At 34.8% G+C, this 24,632-nt stretch overlaps 1 protein-coding gene across 3 annotated transcripts in view; it reads right to left on the bottom strand.

Moving 5' to 3' along the window:
- LOC150086435 (eukaryotic elongation factor 2 kinase-like) overlaps positions 1-24,632 on the bottom strand; it is a 138,900-nt gene that overhangs the window by 50,612 nt on the left and 63,656 nt on the right. For all 3 annotated transcript variants that reach the window (XM_090372574.1, XM_090372577.1, XM_090372575.1), the window contains exons 5-7: positions 20,941-21,112; positions 6,798-6,947; positions 3,558-3,818 (exon numbers count right to left, since the gene is read on the bottom strand). In XM_090372574.1, the coding sequence (XP_090228700.1) occupies positions 3,558-3,818; positions 6,798-6,947; positions 20,941-21,112 (583 nt within the window). The remainder of the gene's footprint in view (positions 1-3,557; positions 3,819-6,797; positions 6,948-20,940; positions 21,113-24,632) is intronic.

Raw genomic sequence — 24,632 nt, 5'->3', positions numbered from 1 at the left:
ACTAGGGAGAACAGTGGAAGAAAAAGTTTAGTGAGTTTGGAGATGAAATGCAAATGGATGCCATCTAGATGAGGCAGGTGACAGTACCAATTTGGGGGGGGGGGGGAAGAGAGAGAGAGAGAGAGGTGGAGTTAGATTTTTGTAATGAGTCTGAGTTATCTGGAAACAAACAATCTTCGCTGAGTTATCTGGAAACAATTTTCAAAATGGTGATGGTGGCACCCTTACAGCTATACACTAAGGTAGAGATGTGATCAGTAATCCAATTTTTGAACACACAAGGAATAAAACCTGCTGAAATTTATCACAGAATATTGGCTCAGTATGTGAAGCATGTATGAGTCAACTGCAAGTCTACGAGTGGGTGAATTAGTTTAAGAATGGTATTGAGAGTATTGATGATTCTCCTTGACTAAGGCAAGCATATCATACAGTAAATCTATAAACTTACATGATGCATGTTACTTTATTCTTATTTTATTTTGTAACATTCTAAACATTTGATAAATTGCAAAATTATGAACAGCTTCCAAGTAATATGACATTTCACTTGGAATGACCTCAGAAATCACATCTGAAGTTATGCACATTCCTTATGACTTAACCTGTAAGCATTACATAAAATTTATAAAAGTGGTAAATATCTGAGTATTTGGGCAGGGAAATAGTAATCAAATGGCAAAGTGGTAAGACAAGTCCTATCACTATCAAAACAGTGACCAAAAATTTTTTTAGAAATAGCACCAAAACATCAAGGCCCAATATATGTAGGATCTATAAATTGTATGTACTCCATGATTGGTTTTCTCGTTTTACAGGATGAAAAACCTTAGTTTCTGAGATAAAAAAAAACCATACAGCCCTCACCCAAGACCAATCAGCTCAACCACAGGCAAAGTAAGCAAAGTAAAAACTTCCTTCCATTCCTACAGAAAACTGAATCCAGTCCATTTGATATGGAAAAAAAGAAGAGAATTCACAGTCACTTTGCTTACAGTGAGTACAAAACTGTTGATGGCATTTCCAATCAATGGAAAGTTTCTATAAATATATACAGTAAAAAAAGAACAGAGCCTTAATTTGGTATAGCTTTTACTATACTAAATTAAAGGCAAATTAATATGTGTTAAGGATGCACTAATATGTCTATCTGTCTCTAATGAAAATAGTACTTGTATTGTAATGGCTAAACGATGCAAAAAACAGACTATGTCTTCATCTCCCAATAATACATATAAATAAATAAAAGACAACAAACTTCTTGAAAAGGGATGCCTTTTATTTATAACACATCCAAGAAAACTTGTGATTATACTACTCACAAAATATCAATGCTATTAAAACTCAGTACACACTCTCAAAAATTTTTTTGAGAAAAGGTGACAATGATTATTTTATTTTTTAATTTAATTAATTTATTTTTTTGACTGGTACTATATAATAATTTGACTGGTACTATAAAATAATCATTGGTACTATATATACAGTAAACCCCCGCTATTCGCGGGGGTTACGTTCCTGAGAGATGTTGCTAATACCGAAAACGCGAATGCTGAGTTATGGCTCCATAGTAATAAAGGGGTTCCGTTCCAAAGTATGAAATATATAAGAAAAACTAGTCTAAAATTTTGTCTATGTATGTATTATATGTACCTTCATAATATGACTATGTACATAGTGAAATGCAAGCATATGGCATCAAAATGAAAATAAGAAACAATTTAATATTAAATGTAATATTTATTAGAAATTTCAAACAAATCTTTCAAACCAGCGTCTTTGCTAGCTAAAAAACTTATCCCGCCAGTGCTATCACCAGTTTCGCTAAAGTGTTGATAAAAGAGTTTTTTGCCTTTTCACGAATGATGAGTGAACTTAACGGAATTTTATTTTGAGTTCGGTCTTCTATCCACAGATTTAAAGCTTTTTCCATTTTTTCTAATTTAACATCACGAGTTACAGAGCAAATTTTTGAAGCAATTAGCGTTTTCACGGACACTACGGCGGATTTTTTCTTCCGATTTTTTGATTGATCGTATCGTTGACTCATTGATTTTATAATGTTTTGCCACTGAGGAGACACTTTCACCATTAGAGATTTTATCTAATAACTCAATTTTATTCGCTAATGTCATCACCTTCTTTGATATTTTCACATTTCTCTTGTTATTCATAGCCATATTTTTGTAGAGGTTAGAAAGAACGTGTCCACAATAAAGTCACTTTGTTCCGTTAACACACTCGAAAAAGTCTGTTTTACACTGCAAAACGGTAGATTTATCATTTTTGTAAGCATATCAATTTATAAATTGATAAATTTATTCAATTTATAAGCATATAAATTAAAAGCAAACGACGAAACCTTCCATGACAAGCGCATAACACATACTGAACAAGGATTAGCGAGAAACACCCACGCTCGCGATTTTGTCACCCCTCTCCCCCCACCCACTGAGCGCTGTTTTGACCAGGAAAGATAATTTTAGCCGCGCCCATGTTTTTTTATGGCGGAAAATATTCACGGCGCTTTAAAATTCACATTTTTTTTAGGTTTCATTTTATATTAAATCGGCGATCGCGAATACAGATACCGCGAATAGCGGGGGTTTACTGTATATAGTACCAGTCAAAGCTTGCTTACTTGCATTATTCTGACAATACTACTCATGTTTTTCTCAGTGTATATTATGGTATTTGTTTCTTATTTTACCTAGTACAGAAAAATTATGCAAGCTTTGATAGTAGTCACTTCAAACTAGTTTTTTTTTTTTTTTTTTTTTTTTTTTCAATACACAACTGGTGTAGATCATTGACAAATAACAACAGCTGAGTTATGATTTATAAAGATTACAGTCAAACTCAGTAACAGTATCACTGGAGAGATCACAATATTCCAGATGTTATAATCAAGGCATCTTTGTAAGAGAATAATGCAAACTAACCAGAATTTGAAAACAGTGCTGTCTGGTGCAACCTGAAAATGTGTGTGTGTAACACTAGATATGTTTCACAGTGAGTTCCTACTTAAAGCTAATAGGTACTGTATGATGCTTTTACAAATTCAGCAATATCTACTTTTTTCAAAATAAATGATTTACTAAAAATCACTTACTGAAAACACTGAGTTACTTATGTTATCATAAGCAACAGCACATCAGTTACTAAATGATCTCAATTTTGTATAGTATAATATTATCTGAGGCATACCATACAGTAGATTACTATTTGAAATACAACAACAGACAATGAATGAATGTTTTACATATTCTGAAATATATACTGCTAGTTAGTTCATTGAAAAGTCTAACATTATAGCAGGGATACAAATTTTAAGGTGACAGTGAAACCAAGGTAAAATGATACAATTTTTTTAACCCAGTTAATTGTGACATTATAACCAAGTTCTTATTATTTCAGAGGTCCCTTTAACCAAGCACAATAAGTATATTTAGATGTGTTAAACTAGCCCTGTTACACAATTAAAAATTCTTATTTACTGACTAATCATATAAATGTATAAAAGAGCTAAAAAAGATCCTTAAAATTTCTAGACATACCTGAAGAAAGACAAAATTCTGCTGGGCCTCTAATTCTGAAGGTGCCAAATCAAATTGAGATAATCCCAAGCTTTCACATATCCTGTTACAGACATGAGAGTGGAAAAACAATGCCATTCCTCTTGTTCCAAGATTACCATCTCCATATCCAGTACCTGATGCTGTATGAATTTGGGGATCTGTATATAAGTCACCAACTCCTTGAATGTCCACAACTATTAGCTCATGACCAGATCTCTCAAAGGTGAAATGACTGAAGGCCTGAAAAATAATTTGTACCATGTTCTAACAGATGTGTAGAGTATTTTTAATTTATATCCTATTGTGAGTTATGTATTTTTTTTCATGTATGAAAAAAAAAAAAAATTGAGAGGAAACGGAAATTTATTTTAGAATTCTTGTGAATTAAAAAAAGTTAAGTATAAAAATCTTGTATGCATGTGCATACAAGAATTTAATACTTTGGCATAAGTAAAAAAAAAACAATGAAATGCATAATAATAAAAATGTCATCACTGTACACAAACTACAAGTCCAAATTATTCAGACATCCTTGTGCCAAAAACCCATTCCCACACCAATTGCATATCTGCTCAGTCAAATCAGTATAAGTCTTGTGGATCTTCCTGTGCAGCAGCAGTACGTTAGAAACCTGTCATTTATAGTCTTTCAACATACAATGGTATCTGGTTGCCACATGAGAAACCTTTCTGTCCACACAGCTGCAACTTGTTCAAACCTCCCAAAATCCACTGTGCTGAATGTTATCTAAAGACAGAAGACCAAAAGTAATACAGCAAACAATAAAAAGGTCTGGATGGCCTTAAAAACTTAAAAAAACATGTTTGATGACCCATAAACAGGGTACTCTGTGCCTCACACACTGTTCAGGGAAACATCACAAAGCAGGTATAGGAAGTCACAGGACCATCCTTCACTATGTCAAACGTCTGTAGGGCTACATAGCCTCAGATGAATGGTAGGCCAGCTGTGCAGAGGCCCAATCTCACATTAACCAATGAAAATGGCATTTGGAGTAGTACCAATTGTAGAATCTTGACAATCATGGATTCTACAATTGGTAACAAGTGCTAAGGAGTAATGAATCTTGTTACACAATATTTCATTCTGATGGATATGTTTCAGTGTGGAGAATTACCAAAGAGCACTTCCTGACAGAATGCATCTTTTCAGCCATGAAATTTGATAGAGGCAGGCTGATGGTATGGGACTGCTTCAGCTGGTTGGTCCAAGTTTCAACCAGTTGAAACATCCCTATACCATGAAATCCATGTCCTATTTGGACAATTATGCATTATCTATATTGTAGCAGTACTACAGAAATGGGCCATCTCAGTATTAGCATGACAATGCTCCATTTCATCCAGCAAGGATCATACAGGATTGATCTGTACACCAAGGCATCAAAAAGTTGGGCTAACTGGCTCAGACCATTATCCTCAAACCCAATAAACCCACAGGATAAACTTGAGTGACAGGTTAAGCTGCAGGCAAAACAGCTGTCTCCTGAAGCAGCTCTGGCAGCTGGTTTACAGGAGGAATGGAAGTGAATTCCAAATGACAACTATTGAAAGTCGATAAAAAAAAACTATACCAAGGTTGAGGCTCTTTTAGGTATCGGCGCCTCCGTAGCCAGGTGGGCAGAAGCAGCAGTGCGTAGCACATGCTTCTTGATTTAGACCGGGGTTCGAGCCGTGACCACCAAATACGAAGGATGCGGAAAGGTCAGGGAATGACCACCGCATATCCCCCGGAGCAATATGGCCTTAGTTGCTAATGCTCCTAAAAACCAAATAACATAACTAACAAATAACAATAACTTTTAGGTATCAGGTTTTTTGAATTAAAAGCTATTTCTGGAATTAGCTATGTGTTCTGAATAACTTTGCTACCAGTGTGTGTGTATTCATATGGCTTATTTTGCATAAGAAAGTCCAAGCTGCTAATAGCTTAAAATTCACTCTAAATTCTATTTTATTCTGCTAAAAAATTAATAAAATAAAATTTTAAAATAGGAAGTCCAGTAATTTAACAGTATTGAAACTTTTCGTGTTTATTCCAGTTATATCTGAATTCAATGTATTGCAAAAGCCTTGCTAAGCATTAATGAGCAAAATATTTGAATAGAGGCAATTTGATCTCATGATTTGCAATTACTAAAAGTTGTCTTGGTTTAACACAACTAAGAAGTAAATCTCAGAGGAGAGGTATTTCACTATTTATTAGTAATCCAACTTGTGAGATCAAATAGTCCTGATCAGGATTTGAACTCTTATCAGCATTTAGCAGTGCTTTGAATTATGCAATGCTTCTAATGAGAGTAAAAGCTTTGGCACATTTTATTTGTGATACATCAGTTACTGGCAAAGTGTAGAATGCAAGTATTGTATAAAATGCATGCTAAAGTATGAAATACACCTTTTTTTTTTCATTACCTATGAGAATTTTATGTAGGTGAATCACAGTTCCTAACTTTTATATACAGGCATATAGGGAAACAATACACCCCTCATATCTTGTAAAGGAATCAGAAGGGTTATGAAACAACAACTTAACTGAATCAGTTCTATTTTTATACAGGGGGTTATGGGATTAATACTATCCCCTATATCTCACTGTTAAAATGAATACTTTAACAGTAAGATAAAGGGAGCAGTATCTCCTCTGTTATGCCCTTGTATAGGTCAGGAATTATGATTTATTTACATAACTGATAGTCATATGTAAGTGAATCACAGCTTCCAACTTTTATACAACAGCATATGTGAAAAAATACTACTCCTCACCTTCCTATATGTCCTTGGATAAATGTTGGGATATGTGATTCACTTACAAAACTGAATCACAGTTCTCAACTTTTATACAAGGTCAAATGAATATATATCTGTCATAAGTATTAAATATAATATCAAAAAAATTTATAATATTTAAAAAATGTTCATTGACCACTGTGCTGGGCTCATGTGACATTCAGCATTTTAATCTATGTTAATTGTTTGTGATTTTTTGTGCAATTTTTAACTGTTGCAATGGTTATCATATAAAGTTCAGTGAAGTAGATATATCTTCAGTTCATTATTTTTTTTCAACAGTGGTAAGTAGTTTATATGTTTTGAATTGCAATAGCAACTTTCACCAAATCCTGTAATATGTGCCACCTAATAAAGGTGATTACTGTAATCTTACTTAGAATTAAAAAATAAAATAAGAGAAACTTGCCTGAGGAGTTAAACGGACATTTTCACAACTAATAAAACCTGAGTTTGAATTGTACTTCATATAATTTCCTTCAATAAAATGTTCTAAATGGCACAGAGGCTTTCCAGGACGATTAATAAGCTCTATCACAGACATCTGAAAAATATCAACCTATACAAAAATGAAATAATATCAGAATTCTCTTAAAATAAAAAAATATACACATATATGCTAAATCCTCTTAGTTTCCATTTATTATGGGGAATGAAAACATAGTTAAATTGTTTCAAATTAAATTTTTTAAAAACATTTAAACCATGAAAGAATACAGAAAAATAGTGCTGTTGATAGGGTTATAGGCATGGCAAGGTGCTAAGGTTAACAGGGTTATAGGTAAGGCTATAGGTGATGGGTGTTGATAGGGTTACAGGTAAGGCTACGCAGTGGTGAGCTGTGAATATTTTAATAATGGGCTCGCAGTTTTACCGACTTTCTACTCAGTAAATTTGATCAGTCACAGAAGTGACGTCATCCACAGCTTCCACCAGAGGCGCTTCCCACACTCGCACTACTAGTAGTGTGATTAGAGCACATGACGCATTTTTCGTGACTGGTATAAGATCTTGAGTCCAGGACAGATTCAGGGGGGGTGGACACATGGGGCTTATTATCCCCTTAACCATGAGTATAATTGAATATGTAAAACATTCCTAGGTATATCTAAAAAAAAAAAAAAAAAACTTAAAAACCTGGTCATCATGCCTCCCCTTACAATGATAACTTGATACGATAGTGTCTGGAGTTCTAACATCTTAGAATTTTTGATTAGTATGACGTCACAATCATGCTTCCTGAATTTACTACTGCAGGTAAGTTTGATTACAACAAGCAACAATACAAATATTTTCTCAACAATTTCTCTTTTCATCTCATATTTTCCTTACATTCCATTGTTAGGTGCCCCTCAACAGCTGTGTACGCTGTTTCAGCTACAAGATCGGTACTTCAATTGACGCTGTTTTCCAGAGACATTTTGATAAGTTGCAGTAGCAAGTACATGTCTCTTACTTTAGTCATCATAAATCTATTGTATCTTGTCTTCCAGAAATTATGAAAATTTGTGATTGATCAATAAAATATTTACAATAAAAAAGCTCATTTATTTCATAATTAATATATACAAATGAAAATACCTAAAAGAAACGCGAAGGATGTTTCACATAAACCATCTACTGCACGTGCTTGGCACACATGCAACTTTTTTATTTGTCTTTTTTTTTAACAACTAGGGAAATATAATGGATACATTTTTTCATTATAAAATTTTAATATTATGAATAAAAAATAACACGAAATATTTCCCATATCACAAATAACATAAAAACTATCACAAAACATTCCACAATATAAAAACAAATATTACATTAAAAAAAAAAATCTTCTAGAAAAGGTACACAAAAATCACAGATTATATGAAAAAAAATTATTACACAAATATTCAAGAAAAAATTATTCTAAAAATTGCCATATACAATTTACTTCTTTATTAATATTTATTGTCGATCTTCTGCTTTGCTCAATAGCTGAGCAATGATTACAGAGGAATGATTTGACGTAACGATCCGGATAAAATTGAAGCAATGGTTTTCCATTTAGATGTATGATTATCATAATTTGCAACATATTTTAATTGTCAACATTATTCATTCAGTCACTCAATATTCATTACGTTGAAAGCTCGCTCGGCTTCAGCACTGCTAATCGCAATGGTTTCAAAGATATTTCTGGCTTCCTTAATTGAAAAGGGAATTTCACTCGATTTTAAAGATAAGCTATCTTTGACAAAATCTCTAAAATCATTAATTTTTATTTCACATTTTATCAAAAAACTTACATTTCTTTTTCAGTTTTCGCCATCTTGCCACTGAGACGAAAGTTCTTTCATATTCCACGATTTAGGGTAGCATATGTTTAAAATTTCTTTCAATAGTATTGTTATTTTCTTTATTTAATTTAAAATCACCCTGTTACATTAATAACTTATCCTTTATATTAAGGATAAAACAATACATTTAATAACTTGTCATTTAGGTAATTGTTTTACTTTCGATTTTGATTCCTTCAAATTCTTTCCACTTCAACATGCTCTCAATTTTAGCTTCATAATTTCCTTCAGAATTTTTCGAATTAGCAATAGCATTGATAGTTCGAATAATTAATTTATCTGCTTTTACCATAGTGATTCTGTAAAGTTTCTGAAAGGTAAGAGAGCTCCTACAGGATGTCAATCATGAGTGCTAAATGGTTAAGAAATTCCAGATTTAAAAGTCGATTTAATAATCCCGAATATTTAACTTCTGATTCAAAATGTTTGCACAAAGCAGGACAATTCCTCCAACCTGCAATTGCCATCCAAACGCTACAAGCTGCCCATCATAGCCCGAACACACGACCGATCTTTATAGTTTCCACATCAAGTTCTTTAGCAATCATCCTTAATTCGTGCTGGTTTTTTGGAGATTGGTGATACAGTTTTTTTTTTTAATTATTGCCTGTATGGCATTATATTTTAGAACATTTTCTACGCAGTGAAAGCCTCAATAAAGATTCAAAATCTGCTAACATTTCATCTTCGTAAAGTTTATATAATATCTTAGTTGCCTCAATCCCCCCCCCCCCCCCACATTGTTACTGTCATTAGTTTTTTGAATACTGTGCAAAATATTGGAATCACATGGATATTCAGCTACTGTGATCAAGTAAACATAGACAGGAGAAATTTACTGGAAGGCATGGATCACTCACTTCTCCGAGAAACATATGCCTGTTTGTCGGAGTAAAGAGGAACCACAACAAAGGTTGACCAGAGGCATCTGTGTCAGGAATCTCCTTAATCCTCTGACTGGATATGGAAAGCATTGACTAGCGCGACTTCTCGGTATGTGACTGCATAGGTTTTATGGACACCACTAACATTGTGAAACGGTAATCCCTTTCACCCTTAATTCATGCTTTCTAATTACCTAAATTACCTAAAGGCAAGAAGTGAGAACAATGCAACAATGTTGTCTCTCCTAATTCGTTCATTACATGGAAATTTTCTTTGTTCAATGGAAACTATTTTAAATGTAATTGCCAAGGGGAATTCAAAAAAATTCGCTATAAAGGAGTTGGTTAAACAGAGGTCCGGTAATTAAATCAAAAATGAAGCAATTTTAAAATACATAACTGATCGAATGCGCCATTAAAATGCTGAGGATGGGCTCCCACTTGCCCCACTGTAGTTTCGGCTCTCAATTTGTAAAAATAGATTTAAAAACTGGTAATCTCATCTAACTTTATTATTAACTAATTTAATTAATAATAAACTAGAATTTAAGTTAATAAATTAAAATTTGTTAACTGTATTACTGTATCAGCATAGCATTGTATCTACCTGCTACGTGTTGCCCATTCAGAAACTGCATAGCTATCACAAAAATTTTGCAGTACCTGTGTATTTAAAAATTGCAAAGAGCTTAATTTAAATAACATTTAAAATTTTAACAGAATATGGGGTACCATATTCTGTATTTAAATTTTAATTAGTTTAATTAAAATAACATTTTTAATAAGGTTAAAAAAATCTGAACACCATATGTGATCTTTCATGACAAGGTGCAATGGCACATGGCTACCAATCAATTCAACCAGTTGCACTTGTGAACTCGCTTTAATCAACTGAAGCAAATTGTCTAATGATACATCATGAATATTAGGTTATTCATCATAAATCCAAATCTTAAACAATACTTACAGAAATTGTTTATTCTGGTAATTCTTGAATGTCTTTTGGGTCATTTTTTCTACACTGGCATCAATGGCTATTATTCAGTCACTGGATATTTTGCAACACTTATTTGAGAAATTCTGAAGCTGTGCTGCTCTTTCATAAATGGATGCAACATTTAGTCTAGTCCTCAGTTTTTTTTTTTTCCCCCCTTTGTGAAATAGGCCATCACAGTTCTTAACATAATTTGAGCAGCTGAATGTAGGCTTTTTCCTTTCAACAAAACAATACCATTTGTTTACTGGTTTTCTGTAAATAGCTCACTACACAAGTTATATTATACATGTAACTCCTATAGTGAGATATTTACAGTAAATCAGTAAAGAAGTGGAGGTACTATATCAATGCAGGTATTTAAATATTTTTAGAAAATATTTTTCTAAAAATATTTAAATGCAGCTGGGCTTGCTACTTGAGAGTCTAAAACATTGATGGAACTGATATTTGGGTGTTGTTGTTGTTTTTGGTTTTTAGGAGCATTAGGCCATATTGCTCCGGGGATATGCGGTGGTCATTTCCTGACCTTTCCGCATCCTCCGTATTTGGTGGTCACGGGCTCAAACCCCGGTCTAATCAAGAAGCGTGTGCTATGCACTGCTGCTCCTGCCCACCTGGCTATAGAGGCGCCAATATTTGGGTGACAATCAAATCAAGCGGACCTAATTTCGGTGAAGTCCGGTTGATCTGTGACAGCCAAATCCTCAGCTTGAACCTTCCTAAGACAGTAGAACTGTTAGTAACTCTGGATATAACCCCCATGTGCAAGTCCAGAAATATGGTATTCTGGAGGTGATTACCCAGGAGCAAACCAATGTAAGCAGGGGTCAAGGTGTGCCATCCCTCTGTCAGCAGGCAATACTAGGTGGCAGATGACTCTCATCAACTGATGCAATACCACTTTCCTCATTGGAGGCCATGGTGGAAGCCTGTTCCAACAATCAACTACCTGCTGGCTGAAGGCAAACTTCTCATCTACCTTGCAACCATCCTTCTTCAATTTGAACTTATGACCCCTTATAGTCTAAGCAAGAGGAAGGATGCTATCAGCACTGAGCTTACTCAATCCATTCAAAGCCTTAAAAATCTTGATCAGTTCTCCTTGCAGGTGCCTAGTCTCCAGATGCTACAATTTGCAGAAATGAAGCCTTTCTCCTCACCAATCTCATTACTCTTCTCTGACCCAATCGAACAGATCCACATATTTCCTAAAATAAGGCTTCCAGACCTGGATTCAGTACTCAAGATGTGGCCTAACCATTGCCTTATACAATGCGATAATCATCTCCTTATTCTTGCTGGCCAAATTCCTGTATATCAGTGACAAAAGCCAATGAGCTTTCCTTGTAGCGCATCTGCAATGAACAGAGAATTTTGTGTTTGACAGCACAACTACCTCCAGATCTTTTTCATTCTCCACTACCCTCAGTGTCCTATCACATAGTTGGTATGTTATTCTAGATTACTGCTACCATATGCAGTACCTTCCATATATTAATGTTAAACTCCCATTGCTTGATTTTTCTAGATCTTGTTGCAGTAACATATCCCAATTAATACCTGCCAAATTTCGTATTATCTGCGAATTTACACTTTTAGCCTGAAATGCTTTTATCATCATCATTAATAAATACAAAAAAAAAAAAAAAAAAAAACAACAACATTGGCTCAGCACTTAACCCTGGGGAACTCCACTGATAACAGAAGTCCAAGAAGTGCAGTACCAATTGATAATAACTTTGTCTTCTCCTAGTCAACCACTGCTTTATCCATAGCAGTAACTTGCTCCTAATGCCACACTGCACCAATCTGTAAGCAGTCTTTTATGTGGAAAAGTATCAAAATGAGCACTTTGTTGATAAAACTTTTCAAATATTAATTAATTTGTTCTTATTTTGACTTGATTATCCAACATTATATTGAAATTACTGATCAGAATTACAGAGAATTTATTAAGTTTTGACTATTATGTGTATGCCCAAATTGGACAATTGATGCTAACAGCTACAAGTTTTTATTCCAATTTTCAAAGTTATTTTCTTACAACTATCTATTATAAATTGTCATGATTACTTGGAAATACAGATAAGATACTGCAACACATATTGTCTGAAGATTTCTAGACAATATATGCACAAATGGTCACTACTAATATATTATTAGTATTAGTAGTAGTAAATAATGGATCAGGATCAGGGGAAAAAAAGCACTCCTTATCTCATCTGTCCATCTCCATGTAAAAACACTGAACATTTGGGTCATATATGGGTTACGGGCATGAAATTAAGTTCACTTTATAGATTTTGGGATGCTAAACATAGAAACAGTGCTTAAAATGGCAGATTGGCTCTTTTTTCAAAAAAAGTAGTTTTTTTATATTTATACAAGGTGTTTTTATTTATATGGCAGTAAGATGTAGCTACGACCACACATGTATCAAACACGGGACCTCTATGCCTTTCGCTTGTATTCAGCTTCGGGAGCATCCCTTTTCACCATCCATCAATAATCAGCTAACATGGCAGCACTCCATTTGCTTTTGTATCTTTGTTCCATCACTAAGATGGAACAAAGTCTTCATGGAAGCACTCACCACATTCATCGTTGATGGCACCACAGTTTGGCGGGAAGAAATCCAGGTGTGAGTGCAAGAAATGCATCTTCAATGACATGTTGCACCCCAGTTTTTCGTAAGAAGTAATGAGATCTTCCACAAGCTACCTGTAGTTGTGCTTTTAAACATTTCCTAGAAAACCAGTCGAAACATTTCGAAAGGATTTCCACCCTGATTTCTTGCTATCACTATGGACACATTCAAACTATCTTTGAAAAGTTGTCTTATTTTGGAACCAATGAAAACGCCTGCCTTAGTCTGTACTAAGTCTTGGGAATTTCTCTTGCAAGTATGTGAATGCAGGACCGTTCACTTCCAAAGCCTTCACAAAATCTTTCATGAGCCCCAGTTTGATGTGGACTGGTGGAAGCAAAACTTTGTTTGGATCTACCAGAGGTTCAAATGCTATGTCCTTCATTCCAGGTGTTAATGACTTTCGTTGAGGCCAACTCCTCTTCTCATAGTGTATATCCTTGGCACGACTATCCCACTTGCAGAGAAAGCAACAATACTTAGTGTAACCCTTTTGTAGTTCTAATAAAATGACACTTTAAATCACCACATATCTGCCATTCATACTTCTGATAGTGTACACCTAAGAGGATGTTCTCTAAGTTTGGGTATGTTTCTTTTTTTTGTGGACAACATACGCAAGAGGTATTGAAGGCAGCATATTTCCACTGTGTAATAAAATAGCCTTAAGGCTAACCTTAGAAGCATCTATAAATAGTCGCCATTCTTCGGGGACATGCCTCATGGTCATTGCTGCCATTAGACTATCAACATCCTTACAAACAGTGAATTCACCTTCTGTTTGACAGAATTTATCGTAGTCTTTATTTCAAGTATGAAATGTTATCACTTTCACTGAATGATCTAGAAGATTCCACCATTGTGGCCTTGAGGCCAAAAACTCTGCCTTATTCTTCGGCAATTCGAGATCACTGATTAGGTCATTAAGCTCAGCTTCTGTGATCTTATGTGGTTCAGAAGGATAAAGGTTTGGACAAAATGGTGGATCCCTTGACGTAGATGGCTGCTGTAATTCTTCATGTATATCAAGTTGATGTTCATCAGAGTGTACCGAGAAACTGTCAGTGGTTCAGGAATAGGTAGTACTTCACTGTGAATTGGATGAATTGCAGATGGTATATTTAGGTATATCACTGTCCACTTTTTCTTCATTGTCATCCCTTTTCTAATAGGAGGCACCATACAGAAGTAACAGACTCTGATGTGATTTGTTGGCTCTCTCCATATCATGGGCACTGCGAAAGGCATAAAACGGCCCTTTCGATTCATCCACGCATTGAGTTTTGATGAACAGGTTGTGCAGCATATGTGTGGAGCCCAGTTCTTGTCCTGGTCGCCTACTTTACACCCAAAGTACAAGAAATAGGCCTTTTTTATGGCTCAAGTTAAGTGACACTTTCTTGAAGCTAATGTGATTTCTCCACATATGTAACAGAAGTCATCCAGACTATTCACACGATTACGGGGCATATTAATCTTACAGAATACAAATACTGCACAAAAAGTAGGAATCTCAAAGAGAACAGCCATTAACTGAGAACAAATTGCCCAGTTCCTAGCCGTACTCGAGGATTACTGCAACAGAGTTGAAGATGCATTTGAGGCGACAACTTATCACATGGTGCAGAGCACAGCGACAGTTGCTGATCACATGATAAGAGTGTGGTGGTATTGAAACTGCAGTGTTGCCATGCATTTTGCCAAGAGCTGTAGTTGATAATGCACAGTAAACTCTCTAATAAGAGACCCCAACTGTAATTCGAAAACAAAAGCCAATTGACAAATTTTAATGTTATTTCTGTGTTCAGCAGCATAAAATTAGTCAAGATTGGATATTTTCATTTTCATAACATTTTACGTGTTGACCAGTGTAATTTATCTAATTCTTCCTAAATTTATTCATTCTAATCATTTCCACAACAGTAGATGGCTGTTTGTTCCAATTATCAATTACTCTATCTGAAAACAAATTTTGCACAACTATCCAGCAACCATCCTTTTTCAATAATTTTATATATGAGTAAGGATGCCATTGCATTTAGTTTACTAATTCCATTTAATTCCTTAAACATTTCAATTAGGTTTCATTACAGGGGGCCTGGTTTCCAAACATTGCAAATTAGCAGGGATCACAGACACTACAGTAAGTACAAACTGCATTATTTACAGTAAGTCATATATAGGGGGTTAAACAAGCTAAGGCAGATTATGAGAAATTATCTAACAATGTAAAGAAAAGCAAAGAAATCTTTGCTCACATTAGCACTAGAAGGAAAGGGATGAACCACATTGACCCAGATACAAATAACATAACTCCTGATGATCCTGTTCAGGTTGCTGACAAACTAAATAAATATTTTGTATTAACATTCACCCATGAAGGAGTTTTCAGAGATGGAAATACTAGAAGTGCACCAAATTATAACTGAGAGCTAAATGATTTTGTGATAACTGAGAAGAAAGTGGAAGACAAATTGTTGAAGCTTAAAGTAAACAAGGCATTTGTGGTTGATAGGATCTATCCAACTGCATTAAAATCAGCTGCAAAAGAGGTAGCCAACCTTTCACCATAATTACGAGAGCATCCTTGGATTCAGGGAAGGCTCCTACAGACTGGAGATGTGCAATGCCCCTCCTATTCACAAAGTGGGATCAAAGGGAAAAGAGAGTAATTAATGTAAGTAAGTAACATAATGGAGTCAATGGTTAAAGAAGTACTGCAGTATCATCTTGACAGGAATGCAGTTATATGACAATAGCAGCATGGAGTTGTTACGGTGAAGAGCTTGTCTGCCCAATCTAGTTAGCTACTCTAGTGCAGTAACCAAGGAACTGGATACAAAAATAATTTTTAAATTGTATACTGAGATTTCAGAAATGCTTTTGATACTATTTCACTTGAAAAACTGCTGTACAAATTGGAGCAGTGTGGCATCAGAAGTGAGTTACTACTATGGATAAAGGGATGGCTGAATGGCAGATAAGAGAAGGTGGTTATAAATGTGCACTACTCTTCTTGTAGTACAGGTGACCCCCGCTTAACGCTGATCATTCGTTCCGGAAAAACAGAGCGCTAAATGAATCCACGCTAAGCAAGCGCTGCTTTCCAATAAGGTAACATATGTATTTGTGAGTTGCGGTCGGTGCCATATGATATTTCCTAATAAATAATAAACGGTAGTGAAAAGATGCACAAATATGGGTCAAAATATTTAATATTTGTACATATAAAATATTCTGCATTACATACGTATATAATTATGTGGCAACTACTTACGTAGTAGTAGTAGTGGCATGTGATGCAAGAAAGCAAGTGTATGAGCTTATGCAGCATCAGCCAAAAAAAAAAAAAAAAAAATTCACACCATTCCCTCCAAATGCCCGTCCAGTTCCTCCTTAAATTTATTCAACCTATCAACTTCCACGACAGATGGAAGTTTGTTCCAGCAATTAACCACCCGCTGGCTAAAGGCAAATTTCCGCACATCTATTCTACATCTGTCCTTTCTTAATTTGAATTTATGCCCCCTTAGGTTCGTAATCTGAACAAGTGGAAGGATCCCATCAGAATTCAGAGTGCTCAACCCATTCAAGGCCTTATACACCTCAATCAGATCACCGTGCAGGTACCTAGTCTCCAGCCACTGCAATTTGCAGAACTTAAGCCTCTCTTGGTAAGAGGATCCCTTCATTCCCCTCACCAATCTTGTTGCCCTTCTCTGTACACGCTCAAGTAAATTTACATCCTTCCTAAAATGAGGCCTCCAGACCTGTACGCAGTACTCAAGGCGCGGCCTGACCATTGCCTTATACAGAGGGACAATCACCTCCTTCTCCCTGCTAGCAAAATTCCTATATATCATTGACAAAACCCCATGACCTGCCCTGGCAGCCTGTCTGCATTGCTCAGAAAATTTCATATCTGACTGCACAATTACTCCCAGGTCTTTTTCATTTTCTACCACCTTAAGTGTAGTACCACACAGTTGGTACGTTTCTCTGGGGTTACTTCTACCCATATGCAGTACTTTGCATTTGTCAAGGTTAAACTTCAGTTGCCACTTCTTAGCCCATCTGCCCATGTAGCTTTATATCCAAAGATAGATGTCAGCACCCTCGCAGATCTGACATGTAAAGTGTAGAGGAATAATTAAATCCAGTAAATCGTACAGTCGATGCGCCCTCTGGCGTAAATATTCGTGCGACACTAAGAATTTTATTATTTATTTATTTATTATCCAGTAAATCGTACAGTCGATGCGCCCTCTGGCGCATCGACTGTACGATTTACTGGATTTAATTATTCCTCTACACTTTACATGTCAGATCTGCGAGGGCGCTGACATCTATCTTTGGATATAAAGCTACACGTGCTCTGCAACGTTGTTTTTTTCTTACATCGTCCTGGAGAGGTAAGAAGGCTATACTATGACAAACTGTTGTAGCACCATGGAACTAGCACTATTAGGAACTAGCCTTTCCGTTGTCCGCTTCTATTTGGTAATATTTTATCCATTTTATTATACTATTTCACTGCATTTTACTTATGACATACCAGGATCCCTTACTAAAAGGGATGGGAAGTTACGCTCCCGGTATTATCCGACGTATACTTGCAATATAGCTTTTCCTTCACCTATAACTATTTTCTATCATACTCTCATTTTCTTACCTCATGAACTATTAGAGCAATTCGAGGGGGATTGAGGTACTATTGCTTTCCTTATATCTTGCAGCCTTTCTCCTTACTTTTAGCGTTTGCTCCCTAGTATATTATTTATACCATATCAATGTTATTGGTTCGCTTTTCTTCCTTAATATTGCCATTTGCTATATGTGTCTTTGCTATCGGTCGGGCTAAAGTCATCTAGCCTGTTAACAGCTAAATTATTTGCTAACCTTTATGCTACCTATCGCATAAATTATCTTTTGACCGTGTTAAACAGGCAGACGATATCAGAAACCGATAGCTCGGTTAATTATGGGTGGACATATTGAAAGGGTTAGCCCTCGTCAACGTCCCTTTCAATGTATCCATTGCCTATAATCGACTGGTGTATATATATAAATATATTATGTTTTTTATTGTTTTTTATTGTTGTATTTTACATATTAATATCCTTTATTAGGTTTGGCCGTGGTGACCAGTTATGGCTATTTTTGGGTTGCAGCTAAGTACCTATCTAAAACTAAACACATTATATTAAAGGCACTTATTCTATACCAATATATAAATAAGACTGATGTAATGTTTTATCTAGTCATTTATAGATGGCATTAATCAGTTCTTGCTATAATTAATTTGATAGAAATAGTTTGGTTGTATTACTTTGCAAGGATCTATTAATATTGTTTTGATATATATATATATATATATATATATATAATGTATAACATGAAATGAAAGCTAGTAAGATAGCTTCTCAAGAACAAAAAATATATATTTTTTTTTTCCAGGTTGCGTTGGGCACCCGCATAGGTTTTGGTTGTTCTTGAGAAGCTATCTTACTAGCTTTCATTTCATGTTATACATTATAACTTACCACCATTAACTTAACTCAAATATTATACGGACGGATATAATGTTTAATCGTTTTTGATGGCATTAACAGATCTGTGACGAATTAATTAATAATACGGTAATACCCCGAAGTTACGCGATAGGTGGGTCCGACGAAAATCGCTTAAGTCGAATTCGCGTAAGTCGGGGTACAACTTTGCATATAAATACATATAAATTTTGTTTAATTGGAACCAACGACTAACAAAAACACTAGTTTAGAAGACAAATATTAATAAAATTGCAGTTCTTTATACATATTAATACAAAATATGTATTAAAAAAATAAATGACTTATGTAAAAAAGTTATTTCGATGTCGATGGCTTCATAAAATCTAACAAATTCATCTGACGACACAGAGACTTCTTTTTTTCATGCAGAATTTCTTCGTAGCAAGCTAATAATTTTTTTTATTCCTTGCTTTGTAGCTATAACGCGTTCTTCGTTGTAGTCTATGTTTTCTAAAATTTTTAAGCCCTTTCAATTGAGCTGAGACCTGTCAAGTTTGCAATTGTCATGTGCTTTTCGCCGTTGCCTCATTTAGGCCTGTAGCATGTGCAATATCACATGGTCTTTCATTTCGCTCAAAGTGTTTCACAATTTCATATTTTTTCTCTATCGACAGAGGCCGACTAGCCATAAGCCTTACCGGGGAAACCCCGGTGGGCCTGTGTGATTTTGGCCATAAACCATAGTATGAGGCCACTATAAATTTTTGATCCAGTCCGCCTCTGTTTATCGATAATTGCTTTTCTTTTTCTGTCTGAATCTGCAGTGTCTTCACCAGCATGCTTCCTTTTCACACCTTTTAAGTATTTTAGTCATTTTTAGGGAATAAAGCACAATTAAAAAATGAGGAGGCACGCTTGATACGCATAAACAAAGCTGCGGGCATGTAGCAACTGAATAAACAACACCATAAAGGCAGAGATACACTATTAACACCTCACATTTCTAGGGGTTACTACCATAAAACAATAAAAATCCAGTTGCGTTTCTGCTAGTGGAATCTGTTATAAACTGGTAGTAAACTCGATCTAATTGCATACCGATAGCTGGAATTGTGTTGGTTTTTACGTTACTATGGTGAAATGTGTTTCCCCTAAAACAAATGCATTTTCAGAATCTTCTCTTCATTCCTATCGTGTTGCGTTCGGTTGGGGTGATTTTGCATTTGGCTGCCATTTCTTGTAAACACAAAGGCGAATCGTGCATAAGCCAATTCGGTTCGTGTTATATTATAAGATATCATTACCGTATTTATAAATAGCGTATGATAGAATTCGTGTAGTGTAAACACGTGTTATACGAGGACTGACTGTATATGGCTCGACCGACGCGATCCATTTCTCTCGTGAAAACGATGTAATTTCCGACAAACGTTCAGCACGAATTCGAATGCACACATATAAATATGACAGTTGGAATACAAATTCTTGTATATGTGTGCAGCTCATGCGCAGTAAAGTTGAATTTTGTTCATCTTTCGCTCTCGCTCTCAACCGTCGCACCGTATATCGATAACATATGAAAAACGACCTTGAAGATAGTGGGCGGCAGTGTTGCCAAACGAAAAAAATCAAGAACCGCGTAACTCCGAGTTCGCATAAGTCGGGGTAGCGTAAGTCGGGGCATTACTGTATTATAAATTAGATATAAATTAACTATCTACTTTTTACATACTTGGATATATATATATACATATATATATATTCAATGCATATACAATTTTATAATATACATGATATATAGGTGAAATATGTGCATAGGCAGTGCTTTAGAACATGTACTATATGTAAAGGAATAAATAAATAAATTAGGTCGGTCTAGAGCCCAGTCTGCATTCCACAAGCCTAGCTTAGAAGATGTGGGTGGGGAGGTATGTTTTCTCCTGGTTAGGTAATCCTAAACTCTTTAATAACTTGGTGTATTAAACACAAGGATTATTAAGTAAATTATTAATTCTGATATTGAAAGCTGTTTGCCAAGCTGTTGTAAGATTTATTGTTGCACGACTGACTGATCATTCAACAATAAATCTATAACGAAATATATTAATTTTTCTGAAACCAAATTAATTAATTTTGACCCTGTATGGAAGAAAAATCTGAAAAATAAAATAATTTTACCTTTTTTGGTGGATTATGTCGATTATATTCCTCACCCCATAACTTTGCATCCATTTGTAATTTGACATCTGCAAAATAAACCTCTCTATCAACAACTTCTAAATATTTTTTGGCAACATAATTAGAAGCCAACTTCCAGTCCTGGCTGTGAATAAAGCTAGAGAGTTTTTTCCTGAAAAACCATTAAGATGAAAAATATTATATTACAGAGAAATAAATTCAATTATTTTACACAAAAATAATTTAATCTTTCAGTGTACTCATCTCATGGATGATTAGTCAAAAGGACTTTAAGTACATGTGGTGAAATTGAACCTATACAAAAACCCCAGACTGAAATTTATGAGTGGATAATTCACACATAGCAGTAGCATATTAAAGATATCACATGGGAAACAATATCCTTCATCTCCTTTTTTATTAAATCTTCAAATGATATTACAAATTTTTGCATTAAGAAACTGTCAGCAGACTGTCATTACAATGTACTAATGTGGATACACCTAAAGAGATAACTGTAGTCAGAAGCAAAGGGAAGGACTATAATTTTCACAAGGGAAATTATAATGGACTCGGACATTATTTGAATTCTATACAATGGTCACAGGTGATAAAATGAATAAGAATAAATGCTAAATGAGAAATGTTCAATGAAGTAATAATGAAAGCTATTCATCTTTTTATAATATTATTATTATTTATTAGTATTATTATTATTATTAGCTGTATGGTGCAAGGAAGCCTAAAGCTTATGCTGCACCAGCCAAAAAAAAAAATTCCCGAGTTACCCTAAGAGAGAGAGAGAGAGAGAGAGAGTCAGAAGTAGAAGGGAACCACCAAGAAAGAGAAGAATGATGATACTTTTAAAACATTATTATTCTAGGACTAAACCAATGAACTGATGAAGTCAGTAAGAACAACAAAAAAGGCAAGCAATGAATATAAATTATCAAGAGACACTGAACACTATGCCAAACATAAATGAATATTCAACAAAGTTCTCAGAGAGCAAAATATACTAAGGCAGATATTGAAAGCCTTTGGAAAAGATGGCCAATTCAGTAGTAAAGAATTTTTCATATACATCATTGGGGAGAGGGAAGGAATAAACCATATTAGTCCCTTACAGAGTAGTACTGGTAACATTAGTAATGATGCTAAATAGACTTGATGAACCAAATAATTTTTTTTGGATTAAATATTCACGTGAGTATTTATTTATTTTTTTTTTGGCTTGTATCAGTGGTGCAAATAACAGATGGCCAAACTATCTCTTATAATGGGTGGATTCATGGACTAGGGTAAAGTCCAAGAGGATTGAAGATATGCAAATATTTCTCCAATTTACAAAGTGGTACTGAGGGCAAAAAAAGGTAATTATGGACTTCACTTTTTTTATTGATTTCAATATAGAAGAAAAATAAGGTTGGTTGATTGTTTAGATGATTGACTGATTTTGCATAAAGGCAACTAAGGGAATGAGGCATCAAATGTACTGTGACTGTGAATTGCATGTATCCTACAGTCAGTTTGCCGTTTTGTCATTAAAAAATGGAACTGGAAAGGCGATTGTAGAATTAATAAATTTACACATAAAGTAGGGGGGGGGCTAGCCTTATGGGAGCGACCTATCTCCCTCTTCTGTGACTGCAAATATGTAAAGAGAAATATCATATATGATACCTGATTCTTCTTTATATAATACATGATTCTAATTTAATTCTTGTGTGCCTAAGGTATTTTTACCTTAAAAGCAATAACCCATGCAAAGTGATATACAGGGTGTCTCAAAAATATTGGTACAAATGTTTAGGGGAGGTAGGTAACATCTAAAGCAGTGTTTCCCAACCTTTTTTTTACCATGCCCCACCTAAGTCTTTCTAAAATTCTGATGCCCCCTATGTAACGTTAGGAAACACCGATATACATATTTTTTATATTCAAAAATTGAATTATTCCCTAAATGAAGCCTAATTACAACTTGTTCAGGACACGAGACTTAGATTTTAGGAAGAAATCATTAGGAAATTATTAAGAAAAAAATAGTAAGTAAATTTTCAAAACATATAATAGACATTGTGATATCCAGTCGATTTCTTTTCTTTAGTAACAAATCATTCATGGCACTAAACCCACATTCAGCTAACTATGAAGATGGAAACGGTAACAATAGCTCTTTTGCAAAGTTGGTTGAATTTGGGTATTTAATTTCTGTTTCATCACAAAGCCATGCCATCGCTTCTTTTATATTGAAAAAAGTTTTAACTGACTCATCATTTTGCATTTCTGAGAATTCTTCTTGGTACTGCATTGATACATCAGACAAATCCACTAACATTGGTTGCATCATCCAGGTTGGAAAATCAATTTGTTTTAAATCAGAAAACCTTTCTTTTAAATCATCGGACAGAATTTTCAGATGATCAACAATAACAAATACAGCGGTATCAGTCACTTCACATTTTTGCAGACAACGAAACTGTTCAAACTTTTTTTAAAAATATATTTTTGACATAATTTAATAAATGTAATGAAACCAAATGTCTTCGCTTTTGCATCGACGAGAGTTTTATTTGTTACTTGAAGTTGTTTATTTAATATATTTAGTTTTTCAAAGATATCAGCTAAATAACTCACAAATGCTTTACCATCAACCGTTAACAGATGCTTCATTTTAGGTTTGTCACTTAAAAAGTCACTAATAGTATCAAATAGTTCCATAAATCTTTTCAAGCAGTCCCCTTTCGAGGGCCACCTTACTTCAGTGTGAAGTAAAAGTCTCACATGGTCTTCATTTTGTTCTTCACAAAAAAGCTTGAAGAGACAAGTTTTTCCTGTGAATAACACAATGCACAAGAAGCATTTCTGGATTCTCATCTTTCATCAATTTTAAGCAGCCATTTTTCTTGCCCATCATATTAGGAGCACCATCTGCAGCACAAGATGTTATATTTTTCATTGATATATTATTGTCATCTAAGTAATTTTTTAGCTTATTATATATATATCTTTGGAGGTAGTGGTGCTCTCTAATGATTTACAGAATAACATTTCTTCAGAAAAATTACCTTTATCAATATATCTTACATAATTTATCAGTACGGCTTCACTGTCTCTCAAAGTTGAGTCATCCATTTTCACTGAAAATTTTCTTGTTTCCAGCTTTCCAACAAGTTGTATTTCAATATCTTCACTCATTTCATCTATTCTTCTGCTAACAGTATTGTTATCGAGTGGCATAGCTTTCACGTCTTTGTCATCTTTTTCCAGAACTGTTTTAAGAAATGCTGATATTGATGGTTTGATTAAATTCTCTCCTATAGTATGATTTTTCCCAGATTTAGCAATGAGTAAAGAAATTTCATAACTAGCCTCAAGAGTACGATTGACAGTTGCAGTATGAGCAATAGACAGAGACTTTACCAACAATTCTTCTTTTGTACAAGTTAAGTCATAGTAGGCGGTTGTTTTAAACTCTAGACGAGCAATTTTTGAATTGCCCCCCTGAACAATCAAATTTCCCCCATGTGGGGCGTGGGACCCACGTTGGGAAACACCGATCTAAAGGAATGTGAATCGCATAGGAACCCATAACCGAAAATGTCACTGTAAGTCGGTACACGGTGCTGTTCATCAGTTCGGGAGAGGGAAAATTTCTGATTTACTCATTCAAGCAGTAGTCACCGCATGAA

This window comes from Mastigoproctus giganteus, chromosome 4 (genome assembly GCF_048544385.1).
Source record: "Mastigoproctus giganteus isolate SK-2022 chromosome 4, ASM4854438v1, whole genome shotgun sequence".
NCBI lineage: Eukaryota > Metazoa > Arthropoda > Arachnida > Uropygi > Thelyphonidae > Mastigoproctus > Mastigoproctus giganteus.
This window is presented reverse-complemented; position numbering and strand designations above follow the sequence as displayed.